The sequence below is a fragment of the Passer montanus genome, unplaced genomic scaffold (genome assembly GCF_014805655.1).
Source record: "Passer montanus isolate IOZ18808 unplaced genomic scaffold, ASM1480565v1 scaffold78, whole genome shotgun sequence".
NCBI classification, from domain to species: Eukaryota; Metazoa; Chordata; class Aves; order Passeriformes; family Passeridae; genus Passer; species Passer montanus.
Window position 1 is genome coordinate 3101253 of NW_024373034.1, and position 20436 is coordinate 3121688.

The window sequence follows — 20436 nt, forward strand, 5'->3', positions numbered from 1 at the left end:
ATACTTGAATACAACTTTGTAAAAGTAGTAAGAAAATTTAATCAGTTGTGTTTCAGAAAATTCAATACCTTCTAGAAAGTTGTCCTTTTTTCCTCCTTTTCCCCCTTTACCCCCTCTTCCCTCCTACAATGAATCTGAATTAAATTTCCCTGAATTTCCTGAACTTTTGAAAACTTTGACTTAGGATTTGGCATCACTAAAACTATTACAAGTTCTCAGTTCTGTTTCTTTTCAGCCCCTCAGAAATTTAACTTTTATACTTATGTGATATTAAAGACAAGTAACCTGGGGGTTATTTCTTAAATCCTCTCATAAAGTTTTTGCTGTTTAAGATGGAATCAAAAAACTCTAAGTAAAACTAACTGGCCAACCACAGAATACTTCAAATGCAGTTACATTTGGAGGCTTACCTTTGTGCTTGAGTGCTATAGCTGTTATCATAGGAATCATAGCTTTGCTCATCATAAGCAGCTCCATAGCCATCATCATACTCCTGAAATGACACAAAAGATGCAATATTAACTTCAAGCACACTCCAGAAACAGAGCAGTAACCCAGTTCTACACGTGAAAGACGAGAACTCTCCTGAAATGTATAACATATGTACACCATGAAGCGGCAAAATCTGAATAACCTATTAATCTTAGACCATAATTTCTTTAAAGGTATTTTAAGCTATTGCAATGTGCTTTGGAAATTTTTTTTTTTTTTTGGTTAACACTGGCTTGTGCAGATGACAGTACAAGAATTTCATGTGTCCATGTTCTCGAGTTGGAGTGAGCTACTGATCTTCAAGAAAGCTCTGGGAAGCATCTCAGGAATCAAAATATCTGAATAAATATTTTACAATTGACTTAGGTAGCTGACTTATTTCTGGACAATAAATTAAATATTCTATGTAATTTTGGATAGGAATGAACTTCCCAAGAGAAAAGATTAGCAAGAATGACAATTTTACTACTCTGAATGCCCTCTGAATATACTTCAACTTGTGTGAGTTCAGCGCTCAAGAAGAAACTACAAGTAAGCATTTCTTCTCTACACATTATGCACACTATTTAAATATACCATGTAACACTCTTCTCAAAACAGTGCTGTATTTGAACACCAATTTGAAGAAACTACTAACCCCAGCCATATAGAAGTCTAACATAAACAAGTGACAGTGATTATGTGTTTTCATAGAGAAGCATGAGCTATACAAATGTGAAGAACCATCATCAATTCACTGTTTTGTCCAATAATACACCTAAGTGAGCTAAACACAGGAAAAGCAGAAATGGCACATCTATGGCATTGATTCCTAGGCTATCCTAATATCTAAATCCTGCCTCAATATGCCAAAGACCTCAGTGGATATTTAGGAGTATGTTGTCAGATAAGAATGACCTAATGAGAAGACACTCTGAAGACTGGAGAATCATCTTTAATATAAATATATGTGTGTGTACGTGTGTGTGTGTATCTATCTATATAAAAATGGTGTTTTCTCAGCAAGTGTGTATCCAGCCCTGGCAATTAAAGGATAATGCCTCATGAAAGAAGCAACATTTTCACAAATGGAATATTTAAGAATCTTTCAGCAGTGACAGAAAACAAAACCAGCAATCAGTATCAATCAATTTAGGTCGGATCGACAAATGATGGATTGTCTAACTCTAGTAGAAAACATCTCCAATGATGGGAATCTGACAGCTTGCTACAGCAGAAGGCAGTGACATCCTCAAAACAACTGACAGAAAACCTAATTTCCTCTGAGTTTTTAGCAAGTTTTTCAGTTATTTGAAATTGCTTCTATGGAAAACAGGCAACCTGCCCATCAATAGGGCTTCACCACTGCTAGATCAGTGCACATGTTTGTTTCCCAGAAGAGATTTAGGAGAAGGGTGTCTGTGAACATTTGCCAGCACAGTTGAGTGAGTTTATTCAGTGGTTTGGAAGAAGAAACTAGGATTCTTTCAACTGCCAGTTGCATGGGGATCCATGAATAAATAGTCACTCATAAAAGGAAATGCATTTTGTCTTTCAGTAATTCACTGTCCTGAAACTAAAAATTAAAACGGACTCTTAGGATTTTCTTGCCCATCAGATAAGGGTTTTCTTGATAAGCCACAGACTAAACCCCAACCCCACTGCCTCCTGGCAGTATTCCAAACAGGCATTTTATTATTTATTGATGCAATACACAGACATCGGTTAACAATACAGACCCTGACCAACAGCAGAAGCTGCCTGAGCCAATTTCTTTGCTCTGTTCCAGAACATTTACATGACATTTGGTCTCCTCTCATAGACTCTCCCAACTGTGAACTAGCCATCCCTAAAACTTTCAAATCCCTTCCACATCCCTTCCAAACATCAAACTGGGCACATCCAGCAGTGGCAACAAATGAAAGTGGAGGACTGAAATTAACCTTTTAATTAGGAAAGTTTTGCCCCCAAGGAATCAGTAGAGACCTCTTGAGTAATCCAGTCCTCTCATTCAAATTTATGTTAACTATTTCACTGAAAAAAATGGGTCATAAAATAAAGATGGTAAGAGACTGCTTTGAAGTTATGTTTTTTCTTTGACTTCTTGAAAACAGAGGAACAAAATAAATTTGAAAAGAGAAGATCCTTCATAAGATGTTCAGCAGAAAAAAAGGAATATTTGGGGGAGGTCCATTCTGTATCAGACTGAACTACTTCTTTTATTAGCATTTGTCTTCCAGAAAATTTTTGCCCAGGATTCATCACTGTTCACCACTCCATGTGTGAATAAGTTGCCAACTGCTGAAATTAAGCCCTGCATTATGATATTGTTGATGGTGAAGCCATTACAGGCTTAGAAGCCTTGTATGGAAAGATATCTGGTTTGTGGTTTATATGTGGGACTCATCAGAATTAAAACTGTTAACATAGGCTTTTGAGATTACTGTAATCTGTTTAAATAGATCTATTGTCTTTTATTGATGTATTTCACAGAATCACAGAATGGTTTGGATGGGAAAGAACCTCAATGATCATCTTGTTCCATCTCCTGTCATGGACAGGGACACCTTCCACGTGTCCAGACTAGACCAGGTTGCTCACAGAGCCTCACCACCCACACAGGAAAGAATTTTCCCCTAATATTTACAGTTATAAACCTCAAAGTTTACACTAAAAACAAGATAAATATATGCAACATGATCTAAAAATAAAATGGGTTTGCTCTCAATAGCTTGTTCTGTTAAGAAATAAAATATTCAAATTCCAAAATATATGTTTACTCTGCACAACTCCTTTGAAGTAGCAATTAGGCAGGAGCAGCTGAAATATGTTTCAGAGCTTTCCCTGAACTAGGTCTGACAGTATTTGCTCTTAGTCATGCAGTATTTGAAAACGTTCTCTTTCAGGAGGTTACAAACAAGGTCAACCAAGACAGAATTTTTAAAATTTTAAATTAAATTCATGCTACTTGACTATTTACTTTCCGAATCAGACTTCTAGTAGCTTCAGTGAATGTTTTCTTTAACTTTATTTAGTATTTAGGTGAAATATCCCAGGCCATCTGGCATATCTCAGTGCTATAAAATACCATGCTAACTTAAATGAAAATAACTGTAATTTTTACACATATATAATAAAAATGGACAGCACTGAACTCACACACACAGAAAGCCTGTACTGAAGTGCACCTTTGTACTAAGTACATTCTATTAAGCCCAAGCATTGCTATACAGATTCCTTTCTATGTAATAACAAAAGAATTATACTTTCATAAGAACCTTCTCATTATGTTTTTCCTGCTGATTTTTGGGCATCTTTCAGGTACTTATAAAAGCATTCACTTTCATATTTAAAGCCATTATTCTTCTTCACATAGATGACAGTGTCTGTATTCCTTCCACCTACAAAATGTAATACAATGGACTTCCCTTTCTATTCATACTACCTATATCTATGAATTTTCCTAAATGTACTCAGATATCAGAAAGTTTACTGGTGAACCCATATTCCATCTCCCACTTCAAAACCCAAAAGCCAACACCAGATCATGTCTTCATGGCATGAACAGAAGTCTTTCATTTGTTATTCATTATTCTGCTTTTCAGGACAACCCAGAAAAACTTAACTCTTATCAGATTAGTCTGATCAAAAGGCAGCAAGTGTGCTAAACAGTCTGTGCTTACAACAGAAATGTGGGGAAGAAAGGGCTGAAACTCCTGAAGTCCTTTTAAACTACAGGTATTTATCACCCAACATTTGAAGTAACCGCCTGGAAGGTATCAAGAGCAACTGTCTTTACTTCAGGCTTAAAAATCTTCTCCCAAAATAACAGAAAAGCTGGAGTTACAACAAAGATCAGCTGAAAAGAATATAAAATCACTCTGTAAAATCTCAAAGCTTAATAATAAAGTCCTTTATTAAGCCAACCTATAAGTGTTTCTACTTAAAGAGAGCTTCTGCCTGCAGTGGTCTCAATGATGGTGCCCACAGGTGCAATAAATCCAAAGAGCAGCACTGGTAGCTGTAATTGCTCCATGTAAAGAACAGACATTATTCATTAATAGAATAAAAGGCAATGTGTAAATATGCACCATTTGAATATATTAAGTTACTATCATGGGTCAAAAAATTATAAAAGCAATCTTTGCCACAACCTCTGCACTCCCAAAAACATTATAAATCATGCTAAGCCTTGCTCATCAGTGCTTTTTAATTAAAATAGTACTCTGAACAAACCCTTGCAAGTGGAGAATAGGAAATGGTGGTTTTAAATTGGAATCTGTTGGCAGTGACAATGATAGACTATTGTTTGGACCCTCTTTAAGGAAAACGAACAATGTTTCATAGAACAAGACAGAGAAACAGGAAGAAAGAAGAGGGTAAAAGTGGCTTTTAACAGAAAGGCCATTTGCAGAGCTCGGAAAAAAGATCATGAAATCAATAAGAAATCAATTTTCCAGCTTCTCCCATCTACAGAAATCCATCCAAGGGAAAAAAATAAGGACACTACCACTACAGCTAAAATGTTTTCTTTTTACACTGTTTCTTTTCCTCATCATTCTTTGAAATTAATACTTACACCACTACTTTATCCCAGAACACCGGAGGAAAATATTCACATATTCCTTTTAGATCAAAACCATGAAATTAAAAAAAAAAGTTTATGCAGAGATTAACTTGAAGAAGACAACACAAAACAACATCAGTGCAATGAACTCCTTTTGGCAAATTGGAACTGTAAAGGGAAGGAACAGCCATTTTGTTACATGGGAATAACATCCCCCCCTCATTTAATGAACAGGGAATATGAGGCAATCAGAACAAATATGGGTAGCTACAACCATCTTAAGTCTGAGCACCAACATCAAGGACATTAGCAGCAAACATGCACAGACTGTAAGCTCTTATTTTGGAGATTTTCATCTGTTTTCATCCAGAAGGAGCCTAGTGCATATCCAACCAGAACAAATAAGGTTTTCATAGAACGAGAGATGCAGGAGTGGATTGTTTTTCATGTACCTCAAAAAAACCCTGAGGAGTTGCTAATGAATATAGACAGCAACATTTAAACCAAATTACTATCAGACCAAAACAAGTCAGGTTTTCTATACACAACAGCAGGGAGCAGTGCCAGAATCAGGAGGACTCATTCAATAATACCAAGTGTCAGATAAGCAGCTTAAACTAAAATAGTTAGAAAGGAATTTTACAGGAACATTATGGGTGAGCATTAATTTATGCAAGGAGAAAAGCTCTTCATCCTTTTCTCCAAAACACTCCACTTTTTCCACAGCAAATGCCACCCCAGTTCCTGGGAAAATGGAAACATTTGGCATTGTCTCTCCATCTCATTCTGAAAACCCCAGAGAAGATACAAGATTTGAAATTAAACAAAGCAATTATTTGAAAGGCTTAAAATATGAAGCCTTTCCCTGCCCCCCTCCACATTTATTTCTTATCGCTTGTCTTATTTACTATGAAAAAAGAACATAGTATTGGGAGAAAAAAAGCCAAGAAATAATGTTTTCATGTTATTAACTTGCTTTCCAGAAGTCTTACACAAATTCCCCCTGAATTTAAGAACAGTGTTAGCACTTCTAAAAAGCCAGAACTCAGCAAACAAACTGCTTAGAAAATGGCACAATACCTAAATGGAAACCACAACATTATCCACAAAGGGGAATAGGGACAGCATGGACAAAAGATAATTTCTCTGCTTCTTAGAGACTGAAGCTAATTCAAGCCCTTTCCAGGAACCCAAACAAAAAGCTTCACATTCAAACAACTAAGCAGATAAACTCACTGATTTAAAATGCTGCATGCCATTAGGAAGCTATCAACATTCACAAGACCACAGTAAATTAGAACATGGTGCAAATCTTGCAAGTGACACTGAAATTATACTTGAACTCCATTCAAGAATTTAAATTCTTTTCAAAGTCATATGCCATCTGGACTAGCCTTTACTTTCACTAAGGTTTTGCTACCTCAACTTCAAAAAGCCTTTATTTATAAATTTTAAAAATTAGGTTTTTTTCATATGGTATACAGAGATTTTTCTCTTTTTTTTTTTCCTACAGATCTTACCTTTTTCAACCCCAAACAGCAAGTGAATGTTAATGAGAAAACTCTACTTTAAAAACAGTTCACCACTCAAAATCAGCAGTGTATTAATAGCTCCAAGAAATTGCTTCCACATTAATCCTAATTTTCAGTTTTTCAAAATCTAAATTAATTATGATCTCAATAGGGAGACAGGGAATTCAAGCTTAAGACTGGAGATTAAAACAGAATTTGCACTGGTTTTGTAAGGAAGTGAAATAAATAGCAGGATATAGGTTTTTCAATGGAATGGGCCCTTCCCTGTAAATAGTAAGACTGAAATTATTCTTTTATCTAATGGATACCTGCATTCATATTTTTCATACTCACTGGATCATGAAATTAGTTTCTTAGCCATCCAGACAAATATTATTTCTGAATCAATTTTCCCTAAGGCTTACCAAATGTGTAGGATTTCCTGCAAAACCAAAAGGTCAGAAAGTGCTGTGTATGCTGGGACAGTACCATGGTGGCCCAGCACATCGTCTCCAGAGAGAACCAAGGGAATCTGAATACCTGCAACAGGATTTTGAACCACAGGCCTTCCAGTATCAGAAAAATACTGATATTTCACTTACAAAGAGAGACAGAGCAACACACCATCTGCTCATTATTTTGGGTGAGATCTTGTTAGACAGCAGGTTACAGTAATGTTTTGGGTCTTCCCCATTTCTCATGTGACACAGGACAAGCACAGTCTCATAGTATTGTAGTATCTGCAATACACATGTACTTCACAGCGCACATATAGTGCTAATTACAGTCTCACAATGCAGACCTAGTGAGAACTACAACCTTGAGTCTGAGGTCTGCTTTATTCATCAGTTAAAGCAATGTATTTCAGGAAATATCCACATATGAATGCTTCAGGAACTATAAATGTTATAAAAATCCCTGACCTTAATGGTTTTGCAGAAAGCAGAAGTAACTAAATGTACATTTTAAAGAGAATGTTTTTAACTTTGTTGCTATCAGTAACTTTTTTGCATCCAACTGTTCTGTACATCCTTTTAAGTGGCCTGTATCTGTACCCAAGTTAAAGTAATTTTGAAATCTAATTGGAAAGAAATTTGAAGTGCTCTTTTTCAAGTTACAATTTACTTAACATTAGAAAGGCTCCCTTGGTCTCTTATTGGTAGGCATTCCATCTTTGTTCCATTTCTTCATACACAAAGCAATGTCATTGAAGCTTTAGCTGCTAGAAACTACACATGTGGTCAGTTCATCAGAAAACTCTGCCCCTGAGTTAACCCTTGTCTGAACACAAGAAAATGTAAATAAATTGGCCAAAACCAGAAATAAAGCTCTGCCACAAATCTTCCCCAGAACAGGGAGGAACATTTAGATGTGACAGTCTTCAAAAGCAGTGTTGAACCAAATCTTGGCCACAACATACTAGACTGATGAGTTATTTTTTAGTGTATACATTCCATACTGCCAGAACAATAGATTTTAAATCCATTTTTAAAGTTCTTAATGCCTAAAAATGTGATTAGGAACTCAGATAAAACTCACTTTGCATTGAACACAATTAAGTAGCCAAAAAAGGACTTGACACAGCATCATCACAAATATATTCATGCAATGTACAGAAGTGAAAGACTGGAAGAATATTGGCAAAATATTTGCCTTTGTAAAATGAAAACAGCATCAAATAAAAATCTAGTCTTACAAAGCTTGTTGCTAATTTGGAAGAAAGCCTTAGAGGCTGGAAACTGTGAAGAAGACAACAGCAGGACGAGGCCAAGAGCAGCAAATGTTATGAGGCAGTAACTGAGACTGAGCAGTTCTGTTCTAACCCATGTTTGACTCAACATTTGCTAAGGAATTGACCTTACACTGTTACTAATTTCCTGCTTATTGGAAAATTGTAGAAAAGCTTAAAATTTTCAGCTAGTACTTAAATACAGTTTCTATTTCTTATCGTAATGAAATAAGTTGTCAGCTTAAAAATCCATAAAAATATTTTTTCCTCTATTGCACAGTATAGTTCAATGAGTAGAGAAAAAATCCTATTTAATTAAGAGAAAAATGTTCCTGAAACCATCTGTAAGTTCATCAACAAATGTAGCATCCACCAAATATGGTTTCCCTCATTTAACTATTTCAAAAATAATCCTGGCCATGCTTCACATGTCACAACATGTTTTCTCCTGACCTAAGCAGCTAAGGAAAGAAAAATGAGAGTCCTGTTGGTCTTCAGAGAAAGTTTATCACTGCAACCAGAGCAGTGAGTGGAGAACAGTGATTATAAAGCTGGCTGGCTGTAGAGGCTGGAATTTTTTCTATATAAGCTGATGCTACAGCTATTAAAGAGTCAGTCTTCAGAGAAAATAATAAGGAACTGTCATTTAGTGCCTTCAAGAGCTTCATCATGGTACTAGCAGTGTAGTGGGGTCTTAGGAGGAATGAGTCCTGCAGCTGAGATTCATACATAAGTGAGACTGGCAATAGTGGAGTGGGAAAACTGCTTCTATTGAACTGGAAAGAAGTGCCAGTATTGCTGCTAGCCCAGTATGTTGTGTGACATCTGCAGAGAAAGCCAAAGCATTCAAAGGACACCAATGCAAAGACCCCAGAAAGCTGACAGAAAACAGAGGCAGCTCACTCTGAGCAGAGCCTTCTGTAGTGGGCAAGATTCTGGAACAATCCCCTGTGGGCTCTAAACACAGGACAGCAATGCTCACACAGTTTTCTTGATCTTACATTAAAATGCATCTCAAATTAACGACCTTTTGCCTGTGATATTTTTCGCATGTGAAATACTGCCTCCAGAAGAAACTCTTCCAGTTCTTCAGAATGAAACAGGCATTCCCTTTCCCATTTTGAAGATAACTATTTATTAAAAAACAGCTACTTAATCAAGTAGGGGAAGGAGAGATATCAGGATAAGCAGGAGGCAGAACTGAGTTTGTCACAGATGTTAAAAATCCATTGGTTTCAAGGGCTACACAGAGTTAGCAAAGAGTGAAGAAAAAAGGAAGCGGTAATTCATTGTCTGTAACAAGGTAGATTTAATAGCACCCAACAGAGGAAATGGGCAAGGATTTTACATACTGAAAGTCCTCAATTACCTTTGAGATATTCAGTTACAGGCGTGAGCGGTTCAAAGCTTCCATGCACACACAGTTTGCTTCCTCCTGGACTTAGTTTAATGAGTACAAAGCAAAGGCTTGTAAGCCTAAGGGAATGAAAAGCTTCATGAATCCTCAGGACTTTCAAACCCTCAATTGAAAGTCTTCTTGTGGTGCGTTGACCCTGACTGGACATCAGGTACCCACCAAAGCCATTTTGTCATTCCCCTCCTCAGGTGGACAGGGGAGAGAAACCGTAAAAGTCTCATGGCTCAAGATCACTCATCAGTTACTTTCACAGACAAAACAGACCCAACTGGGGTAAATTAGCTTATTACCAATGAAATCAGAGTAGGACGATGAGAAATAAAAACTCAATTTAGCAACACCTTCCCTTGTACTCTTCCCTTCTTTTCCAGTCTCAACCTCATTCTGAAATTCTCTACTCATTCCCTCCCAGCAATGCAGGAGATGGGAATGGGGGCTGTGGTGAACTCACCACACCTTGTCCCTGCTTGTTCCTCCCCGGGGACAGGACACCTACCACTCTTCACCATCTCCAGCATCAGATTCCTCCCACAGGGACAGTCCAACACAAACTTCTCCAATGTGAGAAGTTTGGGCTGCAGTCGTTCATGAACTGTTCCAGTGCAGGCCCCTTGCATGGGGTGAAATCCTTCAGGAATAGACTGCTCCAGCCCTTCCCTTGGGCTGCAGTCGTTCATGAACTGTTCCAGTGCAGGCCCCTTGCATGGGGTGAAATCCTTCAGGAATAGACTGCTCCAGACTGGGTTTTTTTCCTCTCCCTAAATGCATTATCCCAGAGGTAGTACCACCATTGCTGGCCTTTGGCTTGGCCAGCAGCAGGACCACCTTGGAGCTGGCTCTGCTGGACACAGCTGAAGTTTCCAGAAGTGTCTCACAAAAGCCACTCCTGCACCCCTCTGCTACCAAAACCTGGCCACAAAAAACCTAACACACTTCTAAAGGTTTCTCTGTAACATTTCTGGATACCTCAGTCTCCAAAGCTTTGATAGTGCTTAAAATAGCTTTTGGTACCCCCCAGTGTTTTTGAGAAGTGTCTGTAGAATGAGAACATCAATCAACAAGACCATGTGCTCAGGCTGGCAAACCAGTGCTTTAGTATTAGATATAACTAAGCAGGAATTAGTAAAGAAGACACAGAAATACTACTAATGACTCATACCATGTTCCCTTCACATGTAAAAGATAGAAATAAGGCACTTAGATAATGCACTGCAAATGGACAGGTAAAAAAATACCAAGCATCAAATTTAATACTGAATATGCAACACACCAATGGCTTATGCCCCTGCTAAACCTTCTTCTAAAGAAAAAACAGACCACCTAGGACTGCTTTATCAACTATAGCTTTAAGTACTATAGCTATCTAACTATATCTATCCCTGCGCTAAGGTATCTTTTCTGGAAGATAAGTGATCCAGTTCTAAAGCAAATTTTAAAAAAAAGTTATTTAGTACAGCACTAGTTTTCTGTAGAGTGCTATTTTTTAATTATTCTCCTAAAAGTGAAGCATACTTCAGGATACTGAGGCAAACAGCTGTTACTTCCACACCACTGCTATAGACATATTCTGTAAATAGCAGATCATAAAGAAATATGAAGTTACTCAAAGAGGTTTCTAGTCTACCATCTCTCTATATGTTCTAAAATGTGTGTCCTGGAAACAGGTGTACAATGAGGACTGGTTCCTTGGAAAGCATTGAGAGAGAACCACTTATTTGCAGTACCCACTTTGACTAGTCAAGTATAGCCAGGGGAAATTCAGGCATGTTGTTAAAGTATTCTTCCTCAAAATTAATGAACTACATTAACGTCTTCTGATTTTTTTTCAGTTATAAATGTTTACACTAACAACATTGAACTTCTTCCCTTATACAGCTACAAGTCTTGTACAGAAAACTGGTTTTCTGCCAAAAGGGAAAAAGCCTGGTATTTGATTTAGATGGTTTTGGTGGGGATCTTTGGAAGAAAAGAGTTAAAGGTAGGTGAAAGAAAGGATTAGAGAAAGGCAAAAAAAAATCGAAATAGCAAAGACATTTTCAGGAACACAATCTCCTTTTTTGCCAGTCTAAACAATGAACTACAGACACACTTGGTCATAAAGAGGGCACACTAAAACCTTTAGTATTAAAAGCATTGCCCTTGAAGGTATTATTTTTCTGTAGACTAAATTCATTTTTATCACTCTAGTTTTGACTTAATGATCTTTTTTCTCTATCTTATTGCTCTGTAAGTTCAATTTAAGTTTTCCTTAACAATTCATAACTGCATAATTTTGTCATATAAACATAAAAAGTATTTTGATATGATTCTAATGTTTAATACAATAAAATCAAGATGAATATGTATGGCTTATTGAGATACACTGGGCATTGTAAAAATTTTAGGATTAGTTCTGAAGCTTTCATAAAAATACTTTACATGTCTAATCATTAAACTACTATATGACCACAAAGGCTTAGGAAGGAAGATTAGAATATTATTCTGTTTTAGTTGAGAATTAAAAGTCTACAACAATCATGATTTTTCAGATTTTTTGGGAAGCAGAAACCTAATATTAAACATTCAAGAGGCACATAACTATTTTGCCAAATGCACTGTAAATGTCTTTATGGAGGTGTATACATATAACCCCATTTTTTTTTTTCTTTTAATTAAACAGTTCAAGCCTGAAATGATAAAGAGAGATGACCACATTTGTCAGAGATGTTGGGTGCAGGACTTGCTTAGGTGCTAATTACAGAGACAATACAGAGTTCTGAAGGGATCTGACCTCTCTAGAATGACACAAGTTCCATGCACAGCACATCCACAGCTCCACTTACATATTCCCCGTAGGTCTCCTGTGCCGGGGGCGGCGGCAGGGGCCGGTACCCTGCCGGGGGAGGAACTCCTCGTGCTCTGGGTGCCAGAAGTCCCCGGCTCCGACTGACTGGTCCTCTGCTGGGAGGGACTCCCCTGGGAGCTGGTGCCCCTCTGGGCACTCCTGCTGGTGGTGGGGGCACTCCCCCACGGCCCCTGCAAACACACAGATCGCTGGCCATTAAACACTGTACCCAGGGCCTCCCTCCCAACACCTCCTTCCCCCATATCATGGCAGATTTGCTTTGCTACAGCCAGAAAAAGTCCAGAAGAGATTTAGAGTTTGTCCTTTCTCTGTACGCTTAAATCTGATTACACGCGTTATGCAAAAAATGTTGGAAGATACAAACTAGACATGGGATTCAGTGATGAACCTTGCACTGACTTGAGTCATTCTCACACACTCAGACACACCCAAAACAATCTGCTGGAATCAGTCAGCTTCACTGGAATTGTGAAATCACAAGCATAGAGTAACAGCTTCATTTGAAGGTGTCAGGCAATATCACACTCAAACCCTGCACAGAGGAATCAGTCACCACTCCCTTCTGATCCCATGGAAGCTTCTGAACACAACCCAAAAATCACACTGCAGTGCATCACAAAAAGTACATTTTCTTCTGCTTCTGAAGAGATTTCCATCTGTTTCAGAAAACATCCAAATGTAACAAAACATGCAGGGTGATTATAGGATATAATCTGATGTCCTACATCCATTTAAGAACACTAAATATATTTGGTCTCAAAATTCTGAAAGCATGATAGGCACTAACTTGCATTCCATTACTTTGGACACTTAACATACGGATGAAAAATATGAGACTTCAGTTGAACCAGTTTTCAAAAAACATTTGATCCATTTAGAAGTGGCTTTTCCTCCTACTTTCCTGTAGTAAAGAGAGAGACTTAGAGGTACAATCTGTAAGAAATTTGCGTAATTTACTCTCTTTTAAATAGGACATCTAAAACATTGGTAATAGACATCTCCTTTTTAAGGAGATAATTTCAACCCATGGACTATAATTGAGCCTGAATAACTGCTGTTGGCAAATAGAATTGTTCCAAAGAAGTCAGACCCTTATTATACACTCTAACAAATACATAGAAGGAAACAAAGCACAAGCTCTACCCTATCTTTCTACCTACTGAGCCATTATCTCAATCTCAAGACCAGTAATTGAGTAAAAATGTCCTGATTTCAGTAGAAATTTCCAACTTGAACAGCATGATAAAGATCTAGATTTGGCCTTATGATTTCCTATCCCATTTTATACAAGCCATATAATATCATGTCAATAAACAAATCAGAAAATAAGACAATTTTACCACAAATAAGTAGTATTTAAAAAGCTGCATCACTGAATGAGGAATGCAAAAAATGTGAAGATACAACCAGGTTAGATTTTATTAATTTTATTACTGATCAATACATAGTCACAAAGTATTTTAAACAAGCCTAGACAGTAAGTGATTTAAAACTGTGCTTGTTACTAGGTTTTCGCTAATGCCTCCTCAGGACAGGGTACCAGCTGCGGCTAATCTGTAGAATGCCTCCTCAGGACAGGGTACCAGCTGCTTATTTGACTTCATTGTAGTGGGGGCAGGGGTGAGCAGTGAAGTTTCCAGACACAGCTTGATAAAGTAATATAAGGAAATACCAAATGTGACACCTTCCAGGAGAAGCCAGAGAAAGGGAAATGAATCTAGTGGCATAGACTACAGTCAATACCAAGTCAAAAAAAAAAGAAAAAGGTTGGTAAAAAAACTCAAGAATCATTAGGCACAATCATGACAGCATCCTTCAGGCAGGGTGCAAGTGGAAACAGGAAATGGGATAGGCTGAAAAACATGGAAAGCCATTTAAGGGAAGAAAAAAGGCACAGTTTTTTAAGGTACCACAGATTTATTCTTGAGAAGTAATTAGAAAACCAGATCCACGTGATGAGGTCTTTTCTGCATTTAAAAAAAAAAACAGTTAATAGGATTGGAATGGTGATGGGTAGGAAATAATATTTCTCTTGCATTATGACACCATTTTTGATCTTAACTTTTCATAACTTTGCTCATTCCTCCTACACAACCTCTTAATCTGAGATGTATGGTTCTCATGGTCACTGCACCAGGCTGCAGGAGACTGGAAAAGCTCTGAGACAGAAAACCTAAGGACAAGAGAGTTCAAATAGCACCACACGGATTTGAGTTGTATCAGGTTATGATGCCAAGAGGAAATTTTTAGAAACTGTAAATTGTTATTTCTTTTAACCTGCATAAAAGTTTGTAAATTGTAAATCCTTTTAATTTAAGAACTAAAGAAGCTTGACAGACATTTACAATGAACAGACTCAAAACACAGAGGAACCACTTGAACAGGAACCCTTGCACACCTCTGAAAAACAACAGATCTGTTCAGGTATTGCTTAATTGGAAAAGGGCAGCTATACAAATTATGTTTAAAAATGCTTAAAAGAGTAAAATGTGCATATATAATATTGGGAGACAGCAATTCTGTGGGAAGTCAGAACAAATACACAATTATCAAAAAAGAAAACACATGAGAAAGGGCAATAGGAGCTCAGTAAGGCTAGAACAGGTTTTAAAAGAAATATCACTTAAAAGGCTGAACCCAACTCTAATCTCAAAGGAAGAATCCTAACAAAACAAAATACTCAGAAAACCAGGTCCAAGATAACTGAAGTCCTTCAATTGTCCCAGAATCAGAAAACCTCCCAGAGCGAGCCTCAATCATCAGAGCAGATCAATTCGTATGTATGAATGTCTACATGCATGTGTACATTAAGGTTTTGCTACACAATCAAGAATAACTGAACAAGCTGCTCATGGTAGAGCTGTTCTTACAGTAATCCACTGGATAGTGCTGCCAATGCTTTAGAGACAAATTGCAGAACTAAAGGAGCAAATAAAAATATGTGCACTATTTTTCAATAAACTACAACAGAGGTTTAGATGCCTACTCTAATTTGTAGTTGAATCCCAACCTGAATTTTTTAGAAAAGAAAATTGCTAAAAAAATCCAATTTACAGGAAGGGATATTTGGGAGTTAATACCTACACATATATAAATTTATATATCCTACCATTACACAAACTAATAGGTTATGCACTATGACTGCCTACAGAACATCTAGCACTAAGATTGGTTCAGAGGTCAGGACGAAAATAAATACAATTTTAGAAAACATAAGAGTACACACAAAACTTCACTACTCAACTGTGCGTATTCACAGACTTGTTTCCTAAATCAGCTTCTTTCCTAATTAAAAAAACAAAAACCTCCAAACAAAATAACTGGAGGTGCATCAGAAACTGTGTCAAAGATGACGAGCGGTCTAGAACCATTCACATATCAGGAACAATTAAGAAGATTAAGGCACTTCATACCACCAGTGACAACTGAGGCTTATCTGACAGGTCCAACAGAAACATCAGAGGAATGGAGAAGGCTGAGGGGGTGCCCTCAGCACAATCTACACCTTCCTCAAGGGGAGCAGTGGAACAGGAGGCGCTGAGCTCCCCCATGGTGACCAAAAGTGACAACTGAGGCTTATCTGACGGGTCCAACAGAAACATCAGAAGAATGGAGAAGGCTGAGGGGTGCCCTCAGCACAATCTACACCTTCATCAAGGGGAGCAGTGGAACAGGAGGCGCTGAGCTCCCCCATGGTGACCAGACACAGCATCAAACAAAACTGAATGAAGCTGAGTTTGAAATTTTGTTCTTTCCTGAACTTTTCATGTCCTAATCAACTACTTTTGAGGGGTACCCATCTGCTTCCAAAGACTCTGAAGAAATTGCACTCTTTCATTGAAGAAATTCTCCACTCTTTCCTCTCTACAACTATCTCACCTATAACTGAAAGAATCTTTGTGCAACTGCTAATAATTAGAACAATTATTTTACATATTTCATCCCAGCTATGTTTTATTGTATTCAGAGATACCTTAGCATCAACTCAAACTTCTCATGGCTCCTAGACCAGTTCCACTATTTGCTTCTTCACCCAAGGACATGCTTCTGCTAGGCAAATTTCAGGTGCCACCAACTCTCTTTGCCTTTGCTACCAGACTGCTGGTTAGTTTTATTTCCTTTATAAAACCTTTGCAACAAGTTACGCATTATCAAAGCTGGTTTGTCTGCCCATTGTCTGTCTTGACTACCAGCTCATTTCTTAAAACACAAGAAAGGTATATTTTTGTCTTTATTTTCCCTCCTCTCTACCACAGTGTCACCTCTGTCCCTGTAAGAAATCTTTCAAATGCCCTCAATAAGAACCCTTTTGAGTAAAAAGTCATAAAAAACTTCTTACAGTGCTGAGTCCAGACTGATGGCATGCACTGAATAATAAGCACTGAACCTCCCACAGATCTGTCTCCAAACTTTTTGAGAACTTTGATTGTGCAAATACTTTGGAACAGGGTTAGAGTGACTTTTTTTCAGGAAAGGTGAAATAAAAAGGTCCTTGCCAATTACCTCTCAGAGTATGACACTGCAGTCAGTACACAAGTGCTGGAGCATCACAGGGGACTCTAGCATTTAAATTTCTTTTTGCCTTGTTTTTGAGAAAAACTTTAAGTACTGATTAACTGCAATTTCTATCAAACACTAGTATTTAATTATTGGCAGTAAACACACTCAGCAAATCCTGCTGCCTAACCAGGTGCTGTTATTGTCACTTCCAAAAAGCTTTAGCAACAAAATGCTCAGCTATGCACTTGAATCCATTGTGCCCTACTCTCAAAGAAACATTTTATTGCCAGATTATTACTGCTTCAAGAAAATTTGAAATATTTTTTTCATCTTTATAATCACTTTGGGCTTGACTTTCTTGAATTTATTAATCTGGCAGTGGTGAATCCAGTGAAGAAGTTAACCCTTCTCCATTAAACACACAAGTAATTCAGATTGTTAAATTCTGAATAATTTTACTCCCAAAGCTGGGTAATTGTCTTGTAGGATCTGCATTAAAAAATGGCAGAGCCTTTTTTGGTACCATGGACTGGACTAAGTAAAGCAATCCCAGTAACTCATTTAATATCTTTTATTTCATGACAAAAATGGGAGGAATAATCTAATCTAACTCACATACCACCTCATCCCTTAAAGATATTGCCATGAAATGTGTTTTTGTTGGAATCTAACTCTCATGACATTATTTCATTACTTGCACTTGCAATTCAGTGCATGAGGAAAAGGAAAATACAAAGTGAAGCACAATTTCTATGAAACTATAAACACACTAGAGAAGGGGAGAAAAGCCTCTAACAAAAGTGTCAGAAGGTGCTAAAGTGATTTGTAAACACTATGGGGTAATGATAGATGATGGTTAATGTCTAAAAACATGGAAATGCAAAGTCTACCTTACTGTATCCACTTATAGTATTACTTAAGTATTGCATTTTGTGATTAACATCTCATTGTCTGAATTCTGAATTTGTGTAAGTAAGAACATTTTCAAGAAAATCTAACACCAAAATCTAATGCCATTTAGAATGCTACCCAATGTTAGACTCAAAATATTTGCGAATGTTCAGAAGGAATTCACAAGTACTGATCTATTTCCCACTGAAATAGTATTTTACCAACTTATACAACTTAGATATTTCCTCTTTGTCCTTTGTTAGCAATAATATTTAACATTTCTACATTCTACTAGTCCCACAGTGTTTCTAGGATTTATTTCCAGCAAACTAACTTACTGCCCTTGCCCACAGCAGCAGGCACAGCATCTCATTTACACTCATCTCCAGCTGCCCTCAGCAACAGCCACTTGCATAATTTCATTTAGCACCATCTCTGCTCTAGAATCACACTGATTTTTATTTCAAGTTCAGCCCATCACTGGATGGCTGAGTAAGTAAAATTATTCTGATCATGAAATCCCAACTAGAAACAGTTCACAGCTTTCCTTCACTTTTAATGAAACAAAAAATTGGAACAGTTAATGGTATGAAGATCCTTTTCACTATTTCCCCCCAGAAATATTAAATGGAAGAATAGTTTTAAAATAAAAATACTAGCAAAATTTAGGATCAGTTCTCAAACACTACATTATTCAATGAGGAAACACTTGGAATTCTTTAATTTTAGCATTCATAGTTCTATATATCTGCAGGGATTTACACTGTTCAATAAAAAGATCTAACAAATTTGGTTACCAGATGTTGATATATTATTTTCATTTGAGGACAGACAGCTACATTCAGGGTACCTCAAACAATAAATATTTTTGTTTTATATAAGACATCTGCAAAATAACAGACTGATTATTTCAGTGATAGTATTTTAAAATACTAAAACACTGATATCTGGATACAACTCAGATTCCTGACTTTTCCTCTTCTTGAAGAAAAAAACCGAAAAAAATAAAAGAGCCACTATTGACTTAACACTCTTACAGAAGTTTTATTTCATATTTATATTTCAAAACAGTAATATATATGTTCATGTTTCAATTTTGTGGAAAATGGGAGAGCACAAAACTAAAACAAAACATGGTGAACATTAATAATATCTGCCTTTGGCTAGATCCTGAACTGGCTTTGTCAAATATTTTTTTTGTGCTGCAGAATCTTTTGCATTTCACTACCTACATCTTCTCAAGAAAAAAGTGATTCTTCAAAAAAAGAAACCAGTTCATTCCAGATGTGGCAGGAAAGCAGCTGGAAGTTGTGAACACACTGCAGCAGTGATCCACATCAGCTCATCTTACTTCTACCATGTAAGACAACAAGTTCTAACTCACAACTTCTGTACAAGTTTTATTTTTCCCCACACAATACAGTCATTCAACCATTAGGACCCCAGCCATGCACAGACTGAAATATGAATAATAAATGGAAAAGAAAAAAAAAACAAACCCTCCACACCCTCTTGAAAGCATATATCAGAAATCTGCCATTTCTTTAATGAGACTATTTTTTTCAAATACAATCTCTCTTAATCTGAGGTGTGAACTCAGCCAGCTCTACCTTATTGTGACCTTTCAATAACTAAGTGAAACTGCTCATAAAAAAAAAAAAGGAGTCATTTTATCAGGGGCCATACTGATAGGACAAGGGACAACAGCTTTCAATTGAAGAGGGCATGTTGAGATTGCACATAACAAAGAAATTTATGATGAGGCTGGTGAGAGAGCACTGGAACAGGTTGTCCAGAGAAGTTGCAGATGCCCCATCCCTGGAAGTGTTCAAGGCCAGGGTGGATCTTGGAGCAGCCTGGTCTAGGGGAAGATCTCCTGCCCATGGCAAGGGGTGAAATGAGATGGTCTTCAAGGGTCCCTTCCAACCCAAACCATTCTGTGATTGTAGCACTGTTTTCTAGCCATAAATGGCAAGAAATGGTTCCCCTTATGCCACCCCAAGGTATCAAGGAACTTCTAGACAAATTCTTAGACTTACTATAGTCATCCTCTAGAATTTCACTTTTAAAACATCTCAGTTGGAGTCACGAGTGATCCTTGAGTTTTATTTTTAGTCTTAAAATAGTGTGTAGTTTTAGAGAGAAATGCTGCCACAGCTGCAAAACCTCCTTAAAGGTGTCATTAACATGTATAGAGTCATAGAAAGTTTGGGTTGGAGGAGACCCTAACCATCATCAAATTCCAACTCTGTTTCCATAGGCAGGAACACCTTCCACTGGAATATTAATGTGTGAATTTTAAGTCATTGGTTAATCAGAAATTAAAATTCATATTTTGGTTGCTATAATTTATAAAGCACTGATTCAGGATGGGAATACACATGCACTAAAGAAACACTGACTCCTAAAGAATCACATTTTCTCGTTTCACACCTTAACAGCATCACATTAAACAACATGCATCCTTCTAAGCTTGCTATCACAATAAATTAAAAAGCAACTGGT

The 20436-nt window shown here is 37.2% G+C and overlaps 1 protein-coding gene across 3 annotated transcripts in view; it reads right to left on the reverse strand.

The window, feature by feature from the left end:
• KHDRBS3 (KH RNA binding domain containing, signal transduction associated 3) overlaps window positions 1-20436 on the reverse strand; it is a 90496-nt gene that overhangs the window by 22436 nt on the left and 47624 nt on the right. For all 3 annotated transcript variants that reach the window (XR_005630122.1, XR_005630121.1, XM_039731510.1), the window contains exons 6-7: window positions 12518-12710; window positions 411-493 (exon numbers count right to left, since the gene is read on the reverse strand). Coding sequence is in view for 1 of the 3 variants with exons in the window: in XM_039731510.1 (XP_039587444.1) it covers window positions 411-493; window positions 12518-12710 (276 nt within the window). In the remaining 2 variants the exon portion in view is untranslated. The remainder of the gene's footprint in view (window positions 1-410; window positions 494-12517; window positions 12711-20436) is intronic.